At 43.5% G+C, this 23,142-nt stretch overlaps 1 protein-coding gene across 1 annotated transcript in view; it reads left to right on the top strand.

The window, feature by feature from the left end:
- The first annotated feature begins 2,884 nt into the window (after window positions 1-2,884).
- Window positions 2,885-23,142, top strand: part of LOC137371592 (melatonin receptor type 1A-like) — a 92,241-nt gene continuing 71,983 nt past the window's right edge. Inside the window, exon 1 of the mRNA XM_068034430.1 lies at window positions 2,885-3,315. Coding sequence (XP_067890531.1) covers window positions 3,138-3,315 — 178 coding nt within the window. The 5' untranslated portion in view covers window positions 2,885-3,137. The remainder of the gene's footprint in view (window positions 3,316-23,142) is intronic.

Genomic DNA, 23,142 nt, shown 5'->3' with positions numbered 1-23,142 from the left:
CAGAAGTGTGTGAAATAGAGAACGTACATGGTTGAGGATCCTGTCAACCAAGATAGAGAGGAATTCTTGTTTGAAGAAAAAGGAAGACATATCGAAAGCACTGTTGTGGAATGTGGCATTATCAGAACAGATCCAACTGAGACGAGAAACTGGGAGACTGGAATAGACTCCTTAGAGGAAGCAGGATGGGAGGAAGTATAATCTAGATGGCTGTGGGAGTCAGTGGGCTTACAGTAGATTTTTATCAACAGCCTATTCCCAGAAATAGAGACAGAGACGTCAAGGACAGAAAGGGAAGAGTCGGAGATGGACCATGTGAAGGTAAGGGAAGGGCAGAAGTTGGAAGCAAAGTTGATGAAATTTTCCAGTTCAAGGAAAGAGCAGGAAATGGCGCTCATAGAGTTATCAATTTACTGGAAAAAGAGGTGAGGGAGGGAGCCTGAGTAGGACTGGAACAAGGAATGTTCCACCTATCCCATGAAAAGACAGGTAAGCTCGGACGCATGTGGGTACTGTTATGACCAGGTGAGGAGGGGTCTCAGGCTCCCCTTTCGCCCTACTCTGGTTTGACCGCAACAGAGTTTATGCTTTTTTTTAAACACAGTGATTGAACTTACCATCTCAGTGAGCGCTTGCTCCTGTTCCTCTAATATAATTGCAGGTGAACCAATCAGACTGGTTTTCTTGAGTTTAAATGAGAAAGTTGTAAGTTGATTAACCTTATCATTCTAAACTGGTTAAAATTACTAAAATATGCTGTGCATCCACGCACCACATTCACACACAAACATACACACATACACAGAAATCACTAACCGAAGGAAAAAACGAGTTGGGAGTTTGGAGTAGAGTCTGTAATAAATGGACGTCTCAGTGTCTTTAGTTGAAATTGCAGTCCTGAAGTCCTCTCTGGGCCACGTGCACGGTTGCAGACTTACTTGTATCCCCGTTGTTGGTTGTAAGGATCTGTAGACTTGGCTTCACCAGCTGCAACTTGAGGCTACTGGAGACAGGGAGAGAGAGCTGTTCCCTTGCTCACTTCCAGTTACTGTTTGCTTTCTGAATCACCATTCACAATCTCCCAGAGTTGCACAAGCAGTCACATGATATGACCACCTCTTTGGCCGCAATTTTACGCCACCCCAGCGGGTCGGATGGTGATGTGGGGGCAGCGTAAAATTGAGCAGCAGGCTCCGGGAGGCCTAGCCGCCCCGATTCCACCTCCGACCCAGGTTACGGCATCAAGCGGGGGGTGAGAAGCGGCCCACCCACCCACCCAAGGCCAATCAAGACCCTTATGTGGCCACTTAAGGGCCCTCGCCCGCCTCCACGGGTATTTTACCTGTGGCAAGCAGGAGTGCCGGGGACGTGAAAGGCTGCCCAGCTATAGCTGCCGGCCTTTCCGCCCCCGCCTCCCAACCCAACCCCGGGATCCAAGACCCCCCCCTTCCCCCAAACGACCACCCTAGCCTCACCAGGGCATGACCGATTCCCATGGTGAGGCAACCCAAACTTACCTTCAATCCCTGCTCCTTGGTATCCTCCTCAGTTGGCTGGGCTGCAGTCCCAACAGTGGCCACTGCTCCCGGTGGCGCTGCTGAGGCTAAGAGCTGCCGGCCCGCTGATTGGCCGGCAGCTCACTGAGGCGGGACCTCCTCCCTCAAGTGGGTGGAAGTCCCGCCTCGGGCCAATTAAAGCCTGGGGATCCGTAAAATACGGGACAGATCCCCAGGCTGGGCGGAAGCGGGTTCGACACCGACATTTACGTTGGAGTCCAACTCCCGTCCGCCCACTGTAAAATTCCGGCCTTTGTGTTTTAATGAACATCATCTGGAATTTTGTCTGAAATTCAAGGCTCTCCCCTCAGGCTGTCCAAACATACTTAGTGAGGGATTGGCTCTTTCAAAGTCAATGACAAGGCTATCTCAGGTAATTGAATCAGAGAGCACCCCATTGTTCTGGCTAGGCTGAGTCAATTATGTTTGTCTCCAGTCTAATCCTTTGGTGTTTCAAAATGCAAATGTTGGTGGCCATCTTAGCTGCTAGCTGTTATTCAAAAAAAGTTATTTGTAACAATTTTCAGTAAAAATCTCAGGCAAAGTTCCAATGGATGAAATTAATATTTCCAATTTGGCATGTGGGGTTTTCATAACAGTACGAATAGCAGCACCTTTTATTTGGAAGAAAAACAAGAAATGCTGGAACCACTCAGCAGGTCTGGCAGCATCTGTGGAAAGAAAAGCAGAGTTAACGTTTCGGGTCAGTTTTATTTGGAAGAGGTGAGTGGAGTCAAAGGAGAAGTTGTTTGATGTGAGAACAAGTTCAGCCAGGCAGAGGAGGGTGGTGTTGGATGGAGACTGGTTGGGTCTCTGTTCAAAGAAGAAGCAGAAAGCCGCCTGGTGGGGGATGGAGGTGTCGAGATTGGACATCCCTGTAAATGCTTCGTTTTGTGACAATCTACATTTCCCAGACAGAAAACAAACAATTTTAAAATTTATTTTACAATTCAGCGACTCCAGATACAGATGCGATCTTCACAAAAGGTCTGCAAACCATAAAACTGACAACTCAGTCAAGGAAAAGAAAAGGAACATGCGAATGAATAATCGAATAAAGTAATTAGGCATTTAAATAGATAGAAATAATGGGCAGGATTGAGCGAGTGGCAGTGGAATGACCGCACATGTGTGGCTGCATGGATGAATGAATGAACAGTCAAATAACTTGAAAAGGCGATTGACTGGGAAATGCTGAGCTGCTCGGTTTTAACCAGGCAGCAGTGTAATGAATCACAGCTTCGTTTGTCCACCACACAGGGGCGGTATTCTTGCATGGCTCGGTGCAAACCCTCGTCACATGATCAAAGAGGGGCCGCGAACACAGAATTGCCACAAACTAGCAGTGTGATGGGGAGACCGAGTGATATAAAAGTCCTGCGTCCGACAGATTAGCAGGTTCAAAAACGTTCGATCGCTACAATTTAAAGAAATGAAACTTTCACCATTCTGGGTCCAGATGTCGATTGCATTGGTCAATTTCATCACTGGTGACCAGGTTGAAGTTTTAGCCGGACTGGTTTTGAATCGGATGGTTGATTATTTCCCTCCTCAGCTGGTACCAAGTCAAATCCAACGAAAATGAATATTAGCTGTTTGAACCGTTCGAGTCCGGTCCCTGCACCGTTCATTCTCGATCGCCCACCTTGGGTGGCAAACACCCTGGCAGGACTTCTCATATTTACCATCATGATCGATATCTTGGGGAATCTACTCGTCATCTTGTCAGTTTACAGGAACAAGAAATTGAGGAACGCCGGTGAGTCCAGCACTTTTTATGTGGTCGTCTTTTCGTTACTAACGTATTTCCTAATTTAAGTGTTAGCTTGTTTTTTTTTAAGCATTTTGTTTGACCAGGACGATGCTAATCTTTTTTTGTTAAGTAATGTGTTGCCCAGGTTCCCCATGGTGAGATACTCGCTGTATTTACATCCCGAGACCACCCGTTATTATTCCCTGAAATCTTAGCAGCAGATATAAGATTGAAATCATTTCTCTGATTGTCGGATCATCTGGTTAACTGTGAATCCAGCTGGGACAGGATGTTGCTGATAGAATCAGAGAACGGTACAGTACAGAAGGAGGCCATTCGACCCATTGTGCCTCTGTTGGTTATTTGAAAGACGATCTAATTATTCCCACTCCCCTGCTCTTTCCCCATAGCCGGGTAATAAAGTCCCCCTTCCAGTATTTATCCAATTCCTATTACTATTTAATCCTCTTCTACCACTCTTTCAGGCAGTGCATTCAGATGTTTCCCATTTTTAACGTAGACATTTCTCGCATCTACTCTGTTCGAAACTTCACAGTGAGCGGGGGTTGCTGCAGGCACTGCTGGCGGGGATGGTGGGTGGGTTCAGGGTGAGTGGGAAAGAGTGTTGCAGTAGGAAAAGGGATTTGTCCACAATTAGAGTGAAAAATTGAAACAGCTTTGTTGGCTTTTTACTTTCACGGCGACTCTCCCTTCAATGCATTTTAATTGTGACATTGATTTTACATTCTCTTATGAAGAGATCGATTTTTACAAGTGGCGACATTAGACCTGACTTCACACCAGTCAAGGTGCAGTATCTCACTATGATGGCGAAACAGAATCCATTATCTCTGAAATAATTAGTTTGGTGGGATTTATCCCTTCACTATGCTAACCGCAGAGCAATTCATTGAGGCGAGAGTTACACTACAGAGAGTGCCTGGGAACCGTGCTATCGCCGCGGTCCAGCTATAATGTAAATGTTTTGTTGAGCGCCTATGGGAATGTGCCTGTTGATTTCAGTTGGATCAGTGAGATTATCCAATTGCAGGAGCAAGTGATCCAAAATTGAAGTGATTGTGTAGAACGAGCAAACAAAATACTTGCTTTTGATATCAGTCTCAGCAGTTATATTGGTCCCCATACTTCAAGCATCAATATGTCTGTACGTGTTTGAGAGAGAATGAGAAAGGGTGTCCGAGATGGGTTACATGATTTTGAGATGTCCCTTTTTCCCAAATGTGACATTTAAAGATTGTGTTTTAATGATGTTGAAATATCTCAAAGAAGAAACAGTTATAGATTTATCACGGTCAGTGGCGAATCAATCTATAAAAGCTCAAAAAGAATTTGTTTTCTCCCTCACTTTTAATAGGACATTTTGTAAGGAATCTAAAGAAAATCAACGCAAACACGTTCCATTGAACTGGGGAGGGAAATATTAATTGCCTTCTCTCCAAGTACATCATAGCACAGAAGGAGGCAATGCTGCCCATCGTACTCTTGCAAAGAGCTATCCAATTAATCTCACTCTCTGCCTCTTCCCCATAGCCCTGATTTTTTCTGCTTCAAGTATTTATCCAAATCTATAACCATGTCCAATTTTAATTCATAAATATATGAAATTTGACTTGGTGCTATTTTTACTTTTTCAATATAACTATAAATATTTCTTAGGTAAAATTCTTCCCTGTGGTGATGCTGATCTCTGCTGAAGTTTATTGTTGTAAACAATACGGCTTTCAAACAACAGTCCCTCTGGCAAATGTTAGATGACAATATCTTGTAAATACTATATTGCCCTTTCCAAACTGTCTTAAGTTTACTTTTGCTACAGTTGGTATCTAAGTGTCCTCACTAGACATTGCGATATACTATATAATATATTAATACATTTGCACATGTAATATTTCAGGGCTTATCCATCTTTTGCCCTCGCATTTCAAATTTTATTGAATGTATTTGTGCTGATTTTCTTTGAGTTTCCTGAAAATTGTCCTATAAAAATGATTATATGAGGGATAGCAAAATGGGGAAAAAATCTTTTTGGTCCTTTCATAGATGAATTCACGACTAACCGCGATAAATCTATAACCTTCTTTGGAATATCTCAACAGATATTAGCATAATTAAAACCCTATTGTCATGGTCCTTTCCTCCAAGTAGATATAATGGTATTGGTGAAGTAGATCAGAGGATTATTGAGTTGACAAAGTATGATAATAGAAAATTATTCAACACCCCCCCCCCCCACCCCCCTCTCACACACAGAATTGCCATTTCATTGACCTGTCAGTAATATTTTACTATCTACTTGGGGGAACAAATATAACAACTTTGCTAAACTTTTCTAATACAGATATCTATAGAAACAGCAATATTTTGCAAAGCAACAGATTTCCTTTATATAAAAGTTGCAGCACATACAACTGATTGACAGTGAAATATTGGCCAACACATATAAAAGGAACGGTAAGCTATATACTTCACCCTTTTTCATGGAAGTTTTCCGAAGTAGGAAAGAAAGATCCAGAAATGCATTTTTAATAATGCAGAATGAGTAATGTTTCTAAAATTTGGTGTTTAAATTCCTTGTGATGCATTCAAAATATGTTAGGTACCATTTTCCTCTGTATGTTCACATCACTTGCTTTTTAAATCTTATTTCTGATGTTCAGACCAGCAGTTTGCAAGCTTTAAGGGCATTTAAGTGGTCATTGGATAGACATATGGATGTAAATGGAATAGTGTAGGTCAGATGATCGGCGCAACATCGAGGGCCGAAGGGCCTGTACTGCGCTGTAATATTCTAATTCTAATTCTAATTCTTTCTCTAAAGGATGGACTCAAAGTGCATATTTTCCAAACATGTTGAAAGTAATGTAACAACAGAAGAAACAACAGAAAGAAAAATCAGAAGGAATATAAACATGACAAAGAAAGTGACTATGTGATACAGAACATGAGCAGGCATCAAAATGAAGCTGCACAAATTATATGTCCTGCTAGGACATAAGAGAAGGCCATGAGTTTCGTTGATGTCAATACTTGGTACTGACTAGAAGCTCTCTGTTTTCTAATGTGCTTTTTTATTTTCTTGTCACAAACATTCTAATCTGGAAGATTAAGTATTTACAATCTTTGTAAGGTTGCCTTTCAACTTAATAGTATTTACTGATTATTTAATATTTACAGAAATATATGTCTATTTAACATGAACTGGTGAAAATTATTGTTATGTGGTTATTTTCATTTGTCTTCAGTACTTGTTTAAATTTCCTGTATTATATGAGAGAGAGAGACTTTTAATGTATTGTTTGTTCAGAAAAAATTGTGATTTCAGCTTTTGACATGAGAGCTTAAATTTCAATAAACATATAATTGCCTTGTTTTTCTTGGCAATAGAATGAGTAGATGGTATTTTAAACAAACAAGGAGAACATGCTTCTCCTGGTCTTTCCACAGAGCAGCTTCTTATTAAATTATCCTTTCCAAGTAACTAAATTACAATACTTTAGAAATAAATATGAACCTTTTGGAAAGTAACACTTATTTGTACTCTCAAGAATATTTAAGGCAACCCTGAGAAAACATATTAAGTAGAGTAAGACCAATGCACAAGAGCTCACTCATTAGTTATTGGGAATGTTAATAGTGGCACTGCTCTGTGTATAAAAAAAGCATCGACCATTAAATTTATAATATTTCCTCCTAAACTTTCTTCTGTTTTTGCTTTGTGAGTTTGCAATGGATGTGAAGTAATTTTAGGGAATATCTAATAATTATGCTACACTGCTGCTGTGAAATCAGTAGTGTGAAGTATGAAGCCCAGCTGGCAAGACCACCGTCATACAGCAGGCCTGGTCATTCGGAGAGAGCATTTGGCATGCATGCTTATACGCAGGCAAAGAGCTCTGTTTTTTAGGTGGCTATGTTTTAATGTTAGGCGATCAGAGATGACAGAGTTATTTTTTTCTACCTAATTTTACGATACTCAGTAACACATTAAAAAAGTGTCCAGGAGATTGAACAAACTGCAGGAACACTCTGAAGCTGACTTCACAGCATTTTTGTATTGGTGTGCTGCCAAAACCACTTGTCATCTCTGAGAAAATGGTACATAGCTGCTGTGTAACAACGTACCTTATTTTCAAAACACAGTGCTGCCTTTAGAGAAGTTCATGAACGAATAAAGAGGGTAATATGGGCATCCAGCACAGAGAAAAAATATGGTATGATCAGGCTCATGATCATTTTGCATGAATTGCAGGCATTCTTTAGGAATGCAGTCAACCTCATTCCAGGAATATCTGTTCAATGCAAAACCATTTATTTAGTACACTTTTAACATTGAATGTACATTCTAGTTACTATTATAGAATCCTCTTTATGTAAACAAGTACAATTTTGGCATGATTTCATACATTTATAGTGCATTAATAACCAGAGTATTAATAGTTTTGATTCTGGGTTGTGCAAAAGTAAGTTCATCTTGAGTGCAACAGTATTGTAGAACTGCAGATGACACAAAGATTAGCCGTATGGTAGATAGCAAGGAGGATAACTGTAGGCTGCAGGAAGATATTGGTGATCTGATCAGATGGGCAGAAAAGTGGTGAATGGAATTCAACCCGGAGAAGTATCAGGTGATGCATTTGGGGAAGTCACACGAGGCAAAGGAATAAAAGATTAATGGGAAAATACTGAGAGGTATAAAGGAAGTGACGGACCTTGGAGTGAATGTCCACAGATCCCTGAAGGTAGCAGGACAGGTCGATAAGGTGGTTAAGAAGGCAAATGGAATCCTTCCCTTTATTAGCCAAGGTATAGAATATATGAGCAGGGAGGTTATGCTGGAACTGTATAAGTCATTGGTAAGGCCATAACTTGAGTACTGTGCGCAGTTCTGGTCCCCTCATTACAGAAAGGATGTAATTGCACTAGAGAGGGTACAGAGGAGATTTTCAAGGATGTTGCCGAGACTGGAAAAATGCAGCTATGGGGAAAGATTGGAAAGGCTGGGGTTGTTTTCCTTAGAACAGAGAAGGCTGAGAGGAGATTTGATTGAGATGTACAAAATTGTGAGGGGCCTGGATAGAGTTGATGTGGAGGGCCTATTTACCTTAGCAGAGAGGTCAGTGACTAGGGGGCATAGATTTAAAGTGATTGGTGGAAGGATTAGAGGGGAGATCAGGAAAAGTTTTTTCATCCAGAGGGTGGTGGGGGTCTGGAACTCACTGCCTGAAAGGGTAGTTGAGGCAGAAACCCTCAACTCATTCAAACAAAGTCTGGATATGCATCTCAAGTACCGCAATCTGTAGGGCTACGGACCAAATGCTGGAAGGTGGGATTAGAATGGATGGAACGTTTTTCGGCTGGCACAGACATGATGTGGCTTCTTTCTGTGCTGTAAACTTTCTATGATTCTGTGATTTTATTCATATTTTCTAGTTTGTTAATCAACATCTAATGTAAATATGACAGTCATATTTTTTCTCTCTGGCATTTTGTACTAAAAAGAAGAATTTTAAAGAATATTTCAGATGTTTAATTTTTATTTATCTCCACTCTAGGTAAATTGACGAACCAAATTATCATTACCTTCAGTTTCAGATACGGTATTTTTATATCAATTACTGTCCTGAACTGTCAGAGGTGCGACCTTCTGGATAAGGCGTTAAACCAAGGTCCCATCTGCCCTCTCAGGTGGAAGTGCATATGAGTTCTTCCTAGTTTCCTGGCCAATATCTATCTCTCAAAGAGCATCATTAAAAATGAATATCAGGTCATTATCTCATTGTTGTTTGTGGGAGCTTGCTGTGTGCAATTTTAGTTGTTTCCTACATTACAATAATGATTACACTTCAAAAAGTGCTACATCAGCTGTAAAGCAATTTAGGAGGTCTTAAGGTCATGAAAGGTGCTATATAAATAAAAGTTCTTTCTTTTAGTATGTACTGTGAAGGAATCCGGTTATAATAAGGGGGTATAAGATTAAAAAGTTATTTTCCTATGCATTAGGGATTAAAAAATTAAAACCAGGGTTCATCTTCCTAAAAGGTTAAAAGAAATTCAGTGGAATGCCTCTGGACATGCCCCTATGGTGAAGGGCTTGCCTCATCTTAGAGCATAGAGGTGGCTTTTGATAAGAAAAATTCATTCCTCAAAAGACTCAAACTTCATCACACAGTAAAACATTGATAACACATTTTGCAACCGATCACATAAGGTACCACAGTGCAATAGTTGATAAGATAGTCTTATGTGGACAGCCCTTAACGACAGTCAACTGAAATTTTGACAAAACTGACCAACCAAGAAACTGAATTATAATCTTGAAACACAGTTAGATGACTAAGGGAATTGACCACCATGAGAGGCTCTCAGCTTGCTGCTGGTCTAATTTTTTTCTTAGAAATCAAAGAAGGTGGGATCTTAACTAGAAATAAACAGTTATACAGCCTTACTTGGGAAATAGAAGGGGACGAATCTACTTGCAAGAGAGGTAACATCCCCACACATAAAAAAACTAGTTATGCAGCTTAGAAACAGTATAAATATTGGAACCACACAGTGGATCTTTAGAATTGTTGGATTCAATCCAGCCTTTCTCACGGCAAAGGTACGCGCTACCTGGTGCAGTGACGATGGTTCTCCCTTTAATTGGGATAGAGGTATCTCGCTAAACTCTGTAGTTTTCGATTCAGGGATTAAAGGTAAATGCTGTTTTAAATGTTGATGGATATCTTAAATATTTTACTGTAACATTATTTAGAGTTAAAACTTGGATTCTCTACTAGGAATAAGATTATACTTTCATTTCCTGGAACTATGAACGTTGCGATTATTTTACTCATCAAAGTGTGAATTGCATGCTCAGTTCTTTAATAAACTTTTAAATAATATAGAAAAATATATTGTCTCATATATTCTTCTGTATCTGAACTCGAGAACCCATCTCTGTACTCTCTTTAGTGGAGGAGTACATTATTGAGGAGAGATACCTGGAGGCTTATAATATCTGGGTTGTTGTAATCTGACTAAAACTTGTTAATAAGGTTATCTGGAGGACAGTAATATTCTCAGCTGGTTCCTTTCCTTTGGAGAGAGTTAGATCAGTTCTTCAAACCATTCAAGTGTCTGTGAGATCTGCCTTTCTCAACCTTTAAGTGACTGTGATCTGGGGAGTACTCCTGATCAGGATAGTCACAAAAAGAAGCTAGGGTTATAATCTACTTCAATACCACCATGCACAGTTTAAGCCATACTATTAAGAGAGATGTGTTACAATATATTATAAATGAAATTTTATGTCATACTATACTAGGAATGGTATAATCTTTTTAAATTATTACACTTTATACTTCATATTTATAAAATATTTTATGGGTGAGAGAATCCTTCAAGCCTATCTACATCTGTTATACATCTTTATCTACAATTATAATAATGTGGGGTGCATTACATCTGGTGAACAAGACAGATGGCCAAAGTTTTGGACCCTATCCACATTCCTGACAATGGCTAGGATTTGCCAGTCAGCAGTGAAGGAACAGTGCTCACCATTCATTACATTTACATAAGAAAATAAGAACTGGGAGCAGAATAGGCAATTTGGCTCTTCAAACCTGCTCTACCATTCAATAAGATCATGGCTGATCTTCTACCTCATCTCCACCTTCTGCACCATCCCCATATCCCTCGATTGCCTTCATATCCAAAAATCTATCGATCTCTATCTTGAATATACTCAACAACTGAGCTTTCACAGTTCTTGGGGGTAGAGCATTCCAAAGATTCACAACCTTTTGAGTGAAGAAATTTCTCCTTTACCTCAGCCCTAAATGACCAACCCCTTATTCTGAGACTGTGATCCCTAATTCTAGACTCCCCAGCCAGGGGAAATATCCTTCCAGCATCTACCCAGTCAAGCTCCTTAAGAATTTTATATGTTTCAATGAGACCACCTCTCATTCTTCTAAAATCTAGGAAATATAGGCCGAGTCTACTCAATCTATCCTCATAGGACAATCCCTCATCCCTCAAGTGAACCTTTGTTGTACTTCTTCTAAGGTTCAATGAATAGTGCAGGAGTGCATGCCAGGAGCAACACCAGGCATACCTAAAAATGAGCTGTCAGCCTGATGAAGCGACAACACAGGACGACTTGCATGCAACACAATGGAAGCAGCATGCAATAGACAGGGCTCAGCGATCCCACAACCAATGGATCAGATCTAAGCACTGTAGTCCTGCCACATCCAGTCGTGAATGGTGGTAGACAATTAAACAACTGACATGAGGAGGAGCATAGGAACATAGGGGCAGGAGTAAGCCATTCAACTCATTGAGCCTGCTCTGCCATTCAATACGATCATCCACTTCAATACCTTTTTCCCACACTATTCCCATATCCCTTTATGTAATTGGTATTTCAGAATCTGTCAATCTCTACTTTAAACATAGTCAATGACTGAGCTTCTGGGGCCCTCTGGGGTAGAGAATTCCAAAGATTCACAATCCTCTGAATAAAGAAATTTCTCCTCATCTCTGTCCTAAGTGGCTTCCCCCTTATTTTGAAATTGTGTCCCTTGGTTCTAGACTCCCCAACCAGGGGAAACATCTGTCCTGCATCTACCCTGTCTATCCCTTTAAATATTTTGTAGGTTTCAATGAGATCGCCTCTCATTCTTTGAAACTCTAGAGAATACAGGCCCAGTTTCCCCAATCTCTCTTCATAGGACAGTCCCGCTACCCTAGGAATAAGTCTGGTGAATCTTCGTTGCACTCCCTCTATGGCAATAATATCCTTCCGAAGCTAAGGCTTTAGTAGCTTTGGTGGGCATCCAATCTTTTCTAGTAGTCTGAAGAGACCACGTCTGCTGACGAGGTCAAAGGCTTTGGTGAGATCAAAGAAAGCAATGTAGAGGGGCATCTGTTGTTCGCGGCTTTTCTCCTGTATCTGACGAAGGGAGAACAGCATGTCAATGGTCGATCTCTCTGCACGAAAGCCACACTGTGCCTCAGGGTAGACGCGCTCGGCCAGCTTCTGGAGCCTGTTTAAAGTGACTCGAGCAAAGACTTTCCCCACTATGCTGAGCAGGGAGATTCCACGGTAGTTGTTGCAGTCACCGCGGTCACCTTTGTTTTTATAGAGGGTGATGATATTGGCATCGCGCATGTCCTGAGGCACTGCTCCCTGAGGTACAGGAGAAATGCCGCGAACAACAGATGCCTCTCTACATTGCTTTCATTGATCTGACTAAAGCCTTTGACCTCGTCAGCAGACGTGGTCTCTTCAGACTGCTAGAAAAGATTGGATGTCCACCAACGCTATTCAGTATCATCACCTCATTCCATGACAATATGAAAGGCACAATTCAACATAACGGCACCTCATCAGACCCCTTTCCTATCCTGAATGGCGTGAAACAGGGCTGTGTTCTCGCACCCACACCTTTTGGGATTTTTTTCTCCCTGCTGCTCTCACACGCGTTCAAGTCTTCAGAAGAAGGAATTTTCCTCCACACAAGATCAGGGGGCAGTTTGTTCAATCTTGCCAGTCTAAGAGCGAAGTCCAAAGTACGGAAAGTCCTCATCAGGGAACTCCTCTTTGCTGACAATGCTGCTTTAACATCTCACACTGAAGAATGTCTGCAGAGTCTCATCGACAGGTTTGCGGCTGCCTGCAACGAATTTGGCCTAACCATTAGCCTCAAGAAAACGAACATCATGGGACAGGACGTCAGAAATGCTCCATCCATCAATATTGGCGACCACTCTCTGGAAGTGGTTCAAGAGTTCACCTACCTAGGTTCAACTATCACCAGTGACCTGTCTCTAGATGCAGAAATCAACAAGCGCATGGGAAAGGCTTCCATTGCTATGTCCAGACTGGCCAAGAGAGTGTGGGAAAATGGCGCACTGACACGGAACACAAAAGTCCGAGTGTATCAAGCCTGTGTCCTCAGTACCTTGCTCTATGGCAGAGAGGCCTGGACAATGTATGTCAGCCAAGAGCGACGTCTCAATTCATTCCATCTTCGCTGCCTCCGGAGAGTACTTGGCATCAGGTGGCAGGACCGTATCTCCAACACAGAAGTCCTCGAGGCGGCCAACATCCCCAGCATATACAAACTACTGAGTCGGCGGCGCTTGAGATGGCTTGGCCATGTGAGCCGCATGGAAGATGGCAGGATCCCCAAAGACACATTGTACAGCGAGCTCGCCACTGGTATCAGACCCACCGGCCGTCTCCGCTTTAAAGACGTCTGCAAACGTGACAAGAAGTCCTGTGACATTGATCACAAGTCGTGGGAGTCAGTTGCCAGCGTTTGCCAGAGCTGGTGGGCAGCCATAAAGGTGGGGCTAAAGTGTGGCGAGTCGTAGAGACTTAGCAGTTGGCAGGAAAAAAGACAAAAGCGCAAGGGGAGAGCCAACTGTGTAACAGCCCCGACCAACAAATTTTTCTGCAGCACCTGTGGAAGAGCCTGTCACTCTAGAATTGGCCTTTATAGCCACTCCAGGCGCTGCTCCACACACCACTGACCACCTCCAGGCGCTTACCCATTGTCTCTCGAGATAAGGAGGCCAAAGAAGAAAGCTAAGGGAACCTAAACTGCACACAGTACTCCAGGTGCGATCTAACCAAGGTTCTATAGAATTGAAGTAAGACTTCACTACTCCTGTACTCAAATCCTCTTGTGATAAAGGCTAACAGACCATTAGCCTTCTTAATTGCTTGCTGCACCTGAATGTTAGCTTTCAGTGACTTATTGATGAGGACACCCAGGTCCCTTTGTATATCTACACTTTCTAATCTCTTACCATTTAAGAAATACTCTGCACATCTATTCCTCCTACCAAAATGGATAACCTCACATTTTTCCACATTATATTCCATCTGCCAATTTCTTGCCCACTCCCTAAGTCTGTCCAAATCCTCTTGAAGCCACTTTGCATCTTCCTCACAACACACATTAGCATCTGGTTTTGTGTCGTCTGTGAACTTGGAAATATTACATTTGGTCCTCACATCCAAATCATTGATATATATTGTGAAGAGCTGGGACCCAAGTACTGATCCTTGCGGTACCCCACTAGTTACAGCCTGCCAACGCAAGAATGACCTGTTTATTCCTACTCTCTGTTTTCTGCCTGATAACCAACCCTTAATTTATGCCAGTATATTACATCCCATCCCATGTGCTTTAATTTTGCTAACCAACCTCCTGTGGGGGGTTTTATCAAAAGCTTTCTGAAAATCCAAGTATACTACATCCACTGACTCCCCTTTATCAATTCTGTTAGTAACATCCTCAAAAAACTCCAACAGATTCGTCAAAAATGATTTCCCATTCATAAATCCATGTTGACTATGCCCAATCAGATCATTATTATCCAAGTGTCATATCCTTTAGAATCGATTCTAGCATTTTCCCTACTACTGATTTAAGGCTAATGGGTCTGTAGTTCCCTGTTTTCTCTTTCCCTCCCTTCTTAAATAGTGGGCTGACATTTGCTACCTTCCAATCTTCAGGAACCGTTCTAGAATCTATAGAATTTTGGAAGATGATCACCAATGCATCCACTATCTCAATAGCTACCTCTTTCAACAATTTGGGATGTAGAATATCAGGTCCTGGGGACTTATCAACTTTTAGCCCCATTAATTTCTCCATTACAATCTCATACTAATATTCATTCCCTCATTCTCCCTTGTCCCTTGGATCACTAATTCTGGGAGATTTCTTGTATCTTCCTCAGTGAAGTCAGACACAAAATAATCATTTAGCTTCCCTGCCATTTCTTTATTCCCCATTATCAATTCTCCTGACTCTGCTTGTAATGGACTCATTTTTTGACTGCCTCTACTTTTTGGGTTTCTGTGCCTTGAAGGAATGTATAGTTGCTGTAAACTATGTAATAATTCTTTAAAGACCATCCATTGTCTATGCACTTTCATAACTTTTAATGTATTTTCCCAATCTATCTCAGCCAGTTGGCCCTTCATACCTTCATAATTTCGTTTATTCAAATTTAATACCCTGGCTTCAGATTGAATGATCTCACTTTCAAACATAATGTAAAATTCTATCATATTATGGTCACTCATCCCTAAAGGTTCTTTTACAACAAGATTATTAATTATCCCTTTCTCATTACATAATACTAGATCTAAAATAGCCTGCTCTCTAGTTAGTTCCTCAACATACTACTCTCGGAAACCATCCCGAACACATTCCAGAAACTCGTCCTCCACAGCATTAGTGCTCATTAGATTTATCCAGTCTATGTGCAGATTTAAGTCACCCATAATTACTGTATTACCCATGCTACATGCTTCTCTAATTTCTGGATTAATACCATGCCCCACACTACCATTACTGTTTGGTGGCCTATAAACAACTCCTACTAATGTTTGCTGCCCCTTGCTGTTTCTTAGCTTCACCCAAAAGGATTCCACATTTTGTTCTTCCGATCTGAGATTCCCCCCTTACTAATGTACTGATCCCATCCCTTATTATCAGTGCAACACCACCTCCTTTTCCATTTTGCCTGTCCTTCCTAAAGGCCGAATATCCTTGAATATTCAGTTCCCAGTCTTGGTCACCCTATAGCCATGTTTCCGTAATGGCAATTAGATCATACACATTTACCTCTTTTTGTACCTTTAAATCATCTACCTTGTTGCGAATGCAGTGTGCATTCAGGTAGAGTGCCCTTAATCTTGTCTTCAGGACATTATCCTGCATTCCAAACCTAGTTGATGCTTGTCTTTGTTTCGCCTGCCTTCTAATGTCACTTGCTACTTTTCTACCTCCTGTTACCAGCTTTACTCCCTTCCAATTTGAGCTACCCCTCAGGTTCCATCCCCCTGACAAGCTACTTTAAACCCTCCCCAACAGCACTAGCAAATCTCCCTGCAGGGATATTAGTTCTGGTCCTGTTAAGGTGTAGCCTGTCCATCCTGTACAGGTCCCAGCTGCCCTAGAACTCGTCCCAATGCCTCAGAAATCTGATGCACTCCCTCCTATACCAATTCTCCAGCCTCATATTCGATCGATCAATCCTCCTATTCCTATGCTCACCAGCACATGACACTGGGAGTAATCCTGATATTACTGCTCTTGAGGTCCTGCTTTTTAATTTACTTCCTAACTCCCTAAAATCTGCTTTCAGGACCTCATCCCTCTTCCTACCTATGTCATTGGTACCAATGTGGACCCCGACCTCTGGCTGCTCACCCTCTCCCAGAAGGATATCCTGTAGCCACTCCTTGACATCCTTGACCCTGATACCAGGGAGGCAACACATCATCCTGGAGTCATGTTTACTGCTGCAGAAATGCCTGTCTGATCCCCTGACTTTTGAATCCCCTATCACAATTGCTCTTCCGCTCCTTTTCCTCCCCTCCTGTGCAGCTGAGCCAGCTGTGGTGCCACGGATTTTGCTGTAGCTGCACTCCCCTGAGGAACCATCGCCCTCACCAGTATCCAAAATGGGAAACCGATTTGCAAATAAGATAGACTCAGGGAACTCCTGTATTGCCTGCCTGGTTCTGCTAGACTGTCTGGCAGTCACCCATTCCCTCTCTGCCTGCATGCTCCTAACCTCTCTAACCATGTGACCATCTCCCTAAATGTGCTATTCACACAGTCCTGTGCCTCATGGAAGCACAGCACTGACTCCAGCCGCTGCTCGAGTTCGAAAACCGGAGCTCAAACTTTGGCAGCTGGTGACACTTCCTGCAGATGTGTTCACCTAGGACACGTGGTGCGTCCATGACTTCCCACATACTGCAGGATGTACATTCCACTTGGCCAAACTGACCTGCCATACCGTAACTTTAAAAACTATTTACAACATCCACAAACATCCCTATCCTCAATGATGGGGGAGCCCAGCACCTCAATGCAAAAGACAAGGCAGAAGCATTTGCATCCACCTTCAGCCAGAAGTGCTGAGTAGATGATCCATCTCGGCCTCCTCCTGAGGTTCCCAGCATCACAAATGCCAGTCGTCAGCCAATCTGATTCACTCCATGTGATATCAAGAAACGACTGAAGGCATTGGTTACTGCAAAGGCTATGGGCCCTGACAACATTCTGGCAATAGTACTGAAGACTTGTGCTCCATAACTAGCTGCGCCCCTAGCCAAGCCCTTCCAGTACAGCTACAACACTGGCAACTACCCGGCAATGTGGAAAATTGCCCAGATATGTCCTGTGCACAAAAAGCAGGACAAATCTGACCCGGCCAATTCCCGCCCTATCAGTTTATACCCGATCATTAGCAAAGTGATAGAAGGGGTCATCGATAGTGCTTTCAAGTGGCACTTGCTCAGCAATAACCTGCTCAATGACGCTCAGTTTGGGTTCCACCAGGGCCACTCAGCTCCTGACCTCATTACAGCCTTGGTCCAAACATGGACAAAAGAGCTGAACTTCACAGGTGAGGTGAGAGTGACTGCCCTTGACATCAAGGTAGCATTTAACTGAGTGTGGCATCAAGGAGCCCTAGCAAAACTGAAGTCAATGGGAATCAGGGGGAAAACTCTCCACAAGTCTGAGTCATACCTAGCACAAAGGAAGATGGTTGTGGTTGTTGGAGGTCAATGATCTCAAGCCCAGGACATCACTGCAGGAGTTCCTCAGGCTAGTGTTCGAGGCCCAACCATCTTCAGCTGCTTCATCAATGACCTCCCCTCCATCATATGGTCAGAAGTGGGGATGTTCGCTGATGATTGCACCATGTTCAGCACCATTCGCAACTCCTCAAATACTGAAGAAGCCCGTGTCCAGATGCAGCAAAACTTGGACAATATCCAGGCTTGGGCTGATAAGTGGCAAGTAACATTGGCGCCACACAAGTGCCAGGCAATGATCATCTGAAACAAGAGAGAATCTAACCATCTCCCGTTCTACGTTCTATGGCATTGCCATTGCTGAATCCCCCACTATTAACATCCTGGGCGGTCACCATTGATCAGAAAATGAACTTGACCAGCCACATAAATACTGTGGCAACAAGAACAGGTCAGAGACTAGGAATTCTGCAGTGAGTAACTCACCTCCTGACTCCCCAATGCCTGTCCACAATCTACAAGGCACAAGTCGGGAGTGTGATGGGTGCAGCTCCAACATTACTCAAGAAGCTCAACACCATCCAGTACAAAGCAGCCTGATTGATTGGCACCCATCCACCACCTTCAACATTCACTCCCTCCACCACCAATGTGCAGTGGCAGCAGTGTCCACCATCTGCAAGATGCACTGAAGCAACTCACCAAGGCTTCTTCACAGCACCTTCCAAACGCGTGGCCTCTTTCAACTAGAAGGACAAGGGCAGCAGATGAGTGGGAACACCACCTGCAAGTTCCCCTCCAAGCCACATACCATCCTGACTTGGAACTATATCGCCATTCCTTCGCTGTCGCTGGGTCAAAATCCTGGAACTCTCTTCCAAACAGCACTGTACCTACATCCCAAGACCTGCGGCAGTTCAAGAAGGCGGCTCACCAGCATCTTCTCAAGGGCTATTAGGGATGGGCAATAAATGCTGGCCTAGCCAGCGACGCCCACAGCCCCCGATCAAATAAACGAAAGTACCTCCTGCCTTAAGTAAGGAGACCAAATATACAGTTTTTACAGCTGCCTACATAATTTTTGTTGGCTTTTGAGTAACAGCTTAAGGTTGCTCAAGATCATTTTCAGCATGGGCCCCTCTGTGGGAGATCAGTGGCATGTGAAAGCAGAACAAGCAACAGTGTGGCTCATCAACCAATCCAATTGAAAAAACCTCAGTGAGACAGGCAGAGTTAGAAATTAATTTGCATAGCGTTGTCTCAAGCAGTGCCATGGAGGCCTACCTCAGCTTCCTGGGGTTGCGATGTGTCACTGGACGTTTTCTGCGCCACCCACATGGTGTTGTTGGGGGAGACATGCACCTGAAGACTTTGAATTGATGCAATCCTAATGTCGTGCACCCCGACCGGCTGCTGTGACACCAGGATTCCATGTAAGTCCAGGCCAAAAATTCCTGCATCGCTCACCAACGGGCAGGCATTCTGCTGCAAGCTGGGGCCTGAACCTGTGCTAATTAAAAGGCCACTCTGTAAGTTGCAATTGAGGTGTTTTTGAGTAATATTTTCTCAGACAGAGTTGGTGGAAGCACCATGAGGCATTCTTGGATGTGTTTGTCTTTATAAGTTTCTGAATATAGCCAAGCAGGAGAGAGGATTACCTGATCCAGGTACGAGGAGGAGGCAGAGAGGGAAAGCTCTCCAAGGAGTCAAGGAGGGAGAAAGAGAGGGGAAGGCACAGGGGAAGCAGGGAGGAGACATCCTGGTCCTGGTCCAAGTGGACGGACTGTGCATAAGCGAATTGTGAGCCTTCGTTACCAGATCAACAACTTCTTCATCCCACCATTTACCACCATCACATCCCTTTTACACTCCCCATCACACCGCTCGCCTCCCACACCCCCTTGGCCAACATTCAACAAAAAAGCCACCAACAAAAATCTTCACAATACACCTTTTGACAACACATTCAATTATATAAACATCAATGAACTATTCACCCTTGTGTGCTCCTTTACTGCCTGTCTTCTGGGTGTCTTTGTCTGTCCAGGTTCTCCTTTGCAGTGCTCCCCCATTGGCTGCAGCGTGGCTGGTGGAAGGCGGCTGACTTTCAGTGGGGGAGACTGCAGATGGCCTTACAGGACACCTTCGAGCAGCTCTGAGTCTTCAGGGCAGGGCTTTGGACTGCACCACCGTGGCATGGGTGGCAGCAGTCTGAGCTGGATGACAGAAAACAGCAAAGGCACTGACAAAGTAGCAGTGGTGTGAGGACAAATGCTGTCACCCTGAGAGAGGGCATAAGGTTTGTCCTCCACAGAGCTACCAGCATCTCCCCCAGGCGGCGCCTCAGCAATTCTAGTAATCTGCTAGAGGACAGATTGTTGGACTGCTTTGATAGCCTGCATGCCCCTTTCAGAACTGAGATCCACAATAATTATGGCAGCAATCTGAGTCGGCATGCCAGCAAGTATGGATCTCAGGACCTCAGTCTGAGTTTCCACTGCCTCACTGACACTTTGAGAGGCTTCTTCCTGTGCTGCAGTGGAAGCTGAGCCAACAGTCATCAGACTCTACATCGCAGCTCAGCCCACCAGCTGGTCATATAGCTGGTCACCAATTCCACGCTGGAAAGGATGGTGTCCAAGCTCTGCACCTTGCCCTGTGCCACGATGATGCCAGATTCCTGCATACTCCTTGATAGTGACAACAGGCTGTCTGGTAAGTCTGTCAGTGCACCGAGCATCTCAGTGTGCACTGTCATCAGCATTCTCCTGAATGCCACTGCATCAAAGTCTTTATCTGAGTCCCCTATGCAGCAGAACCTGTCTGTGGCCTCACTCTCAAGTAGCTGATACACAAGCTAATCTTTTCCCCTGGCCTGGCTGCAACTCACTCATGCCCAGTGACTCTGTGCTGATTCCAACTCTATACTAGCCCAGTGACTCTGTGCTGATTCCAACTCTATACTAGCCTCTAAAGTTCGCAGAGTGGCAGCAACTGAGCTGGTGACTGGGATTGTAAGATCAAGTGAAGATGCCTCCTTATCACTGTCAAGGGGTTGCTGCTGCTTTTCCTCCTGGCTCTGCTGAGGCTGTCCAGGTGCCAAGTCTTGGATATTGAAAGTACACAAGCAGAAGGGGAAGTTTGGGGTGAGGGAAGGGCTGGTGAGAAAGAAAGCAGAAGTTCCATGGGCAGCTTCCACATGATGCCCCATTTCAGGATGAGGGTGAGGCGGGAGTTGAAAAGAGGCATAAGGCAGCCACTTACAGTCATCCTGACAGCCACCATGGCACCAGAGCCGTGGGCTATGTTGCTTTCAGACCCATGATCGGAGTCCCATCTCCTCGATGGGGCTCAGGAATGGAGTTGTGCAGGCCCCCCTCCGGTTTTCTGGGTCTCCCTGATGTTCTGTGTAACCTTCTGCTCCAAGAGAGAGGACAGAGTGTCAGTGATTGTGTGACACTGTGCTTGGGTGATGTTCCTGCTATAGCTGAATAATTGGAAGTCTGTGGAGGCAGCGAAAAATGGGTGCGAGGCTGGTAGCATTGGTAGGTGTGTGTGGGTGAGGTGCAGTATGTGAATGTTAAGATGTGAGTTCTGAGTGTGAGAGAGTGCTGCTGGGTGGGTGATGGGGTTGGGGTGTATTGAGGTTGTTGGTGTGGTGGGCATGAGATGTAGTGTGAAGATGCAGTCACACACCTTGCTCACCTATGTGAGGTTATTGTACTTTTTCTGGCACTGCTGCCATGTCCTTGGCATCAGAATCTGAACATTGACCACTCTCCCACACCCGGCAATTTACTCCAACCCTCTCTTCAGATTAGTGCTTCCTGTCTACTCAGGGAAACATAGCCTCCTTCCTGGACTCCACCTAGATCACCTGAGCCTTCAGGACAGTGTTGCGAAACCTGGGAGCATGCTCCCTTGTGTGCTGTGCAGTTCTGCTTCCTCCAATCTTCTCAGTTGATTGACCAGCAGCCTTCACTTCAGCAGTGCAGCTTCCCTTTAATAGGCAGTCTGCCTTTATTGGGGAAAGGCTAGCTGAACCACGTGGATTGTTAACAATGCTGTCTGGCAGCCCCTGCAGAGCCCGGGATTGCAGGCAGTGTTTCGGAGAGAAGAGCAACGTGGGAGCCACTCAACCCAATGGTCCTATCATTCAGATGAGGTGGGTATACCAGAAGTATGTGGTGCCCTCAATCTGAATAGGTGAGAGAAGATCATGTATCATGACCCCTGCGTCCAAAGAAACAGGGATATCCAATTTCTAGTCTGCAGAGTCTAAACCAGGAAGTATAAGTTAGAATATTTAATTCAGTGTAAGATCTTGGTACAGAATGCAAAATAAAAACAGAAAAATATGGGATTGAGAGAGATAATAGACAAAAAAAGTTAAAAGAAGTTGTTTTAAAAAATTTCCAACAATAGTTAAATTCTGAAGGAATGAGACTCTACACTTGTAAAATAAACATTCAATGCCAGGGAGATTGTTTGGCAGTAATTAAGACTTATCATGCCATTAAAGAAATCACTTATAGCTGAATGCACCAACCCTAACTTTTACTGGCGTGGGTAACAAGTGGGTAAGTACACCAACTCACATCTTTGCATGGACTTCAATGCTGAGTCTATTGATGAGTTATTGTTATAGTGAAGCCTGTACCCTAGAGGAGCAGGGTAACTCGGACAGCAACTTCCAGATTTCCACGTTTAACTGCGCATATGCGGACTCCAGAAGTTGCTATCTGATTTACTCCACACTAACGGTGAATGCTGGTAGCCTCATAGTTTCTCTGGGCCTTTGTATTCCATGTGCTATGAAGTGTAAAGATTTTGTTTCAGTAAACTGGGAAGGTTTATAATAGCTTATTAAATGTTTTTCTGTAATTTTAAACACAGGAATATATACCTCGGTAACTGTACTCGTAGTGGGAAATTAATTCTTTGTCATTGTTTATTTGATTATTTTTCTGCAGCCAATGATATCAGAGTTCATTAGGTTTTCATTGTCCTGACAACTCATCTCGATAATCTATTTCCTGGTGTCTGCAAGCTCTAAGGGATCTTTGTTAGTCATTTTTAGATTTGGTCAACTTATGGTTTCTCTGCTCCTGCCACTTAGAGTAGGCAAGGAAAATCTGGTGACTTTGATATACTTGTTGGTTTAAGTCCAATCTAAAATGAAACAAGATCCACTTTGTCCCAATTCAGTTTTGGGGGCTAAATTTGTTAGCCTCTGAAAATGGGCA

The sequence above is a fragment of the Heterodontus francisci genome, chromosome 1 (genome assembly GCF_036365525.1).
Source record: "Heterodontus francisci isolate sHetFra1 chromosome 1, sHetFra1.hap1, whole genome shotgun sequence".
Lineage (NCBI taxonomy): Eukaryota > Metazoa > Chordata > Chondrichthyes > Heterodontiformes > Heterodontidae > Heterodontus > Heterodontus francisci.
This window is presented reverse-complemented; position numbering and strand designations above follow the sequence as displayed.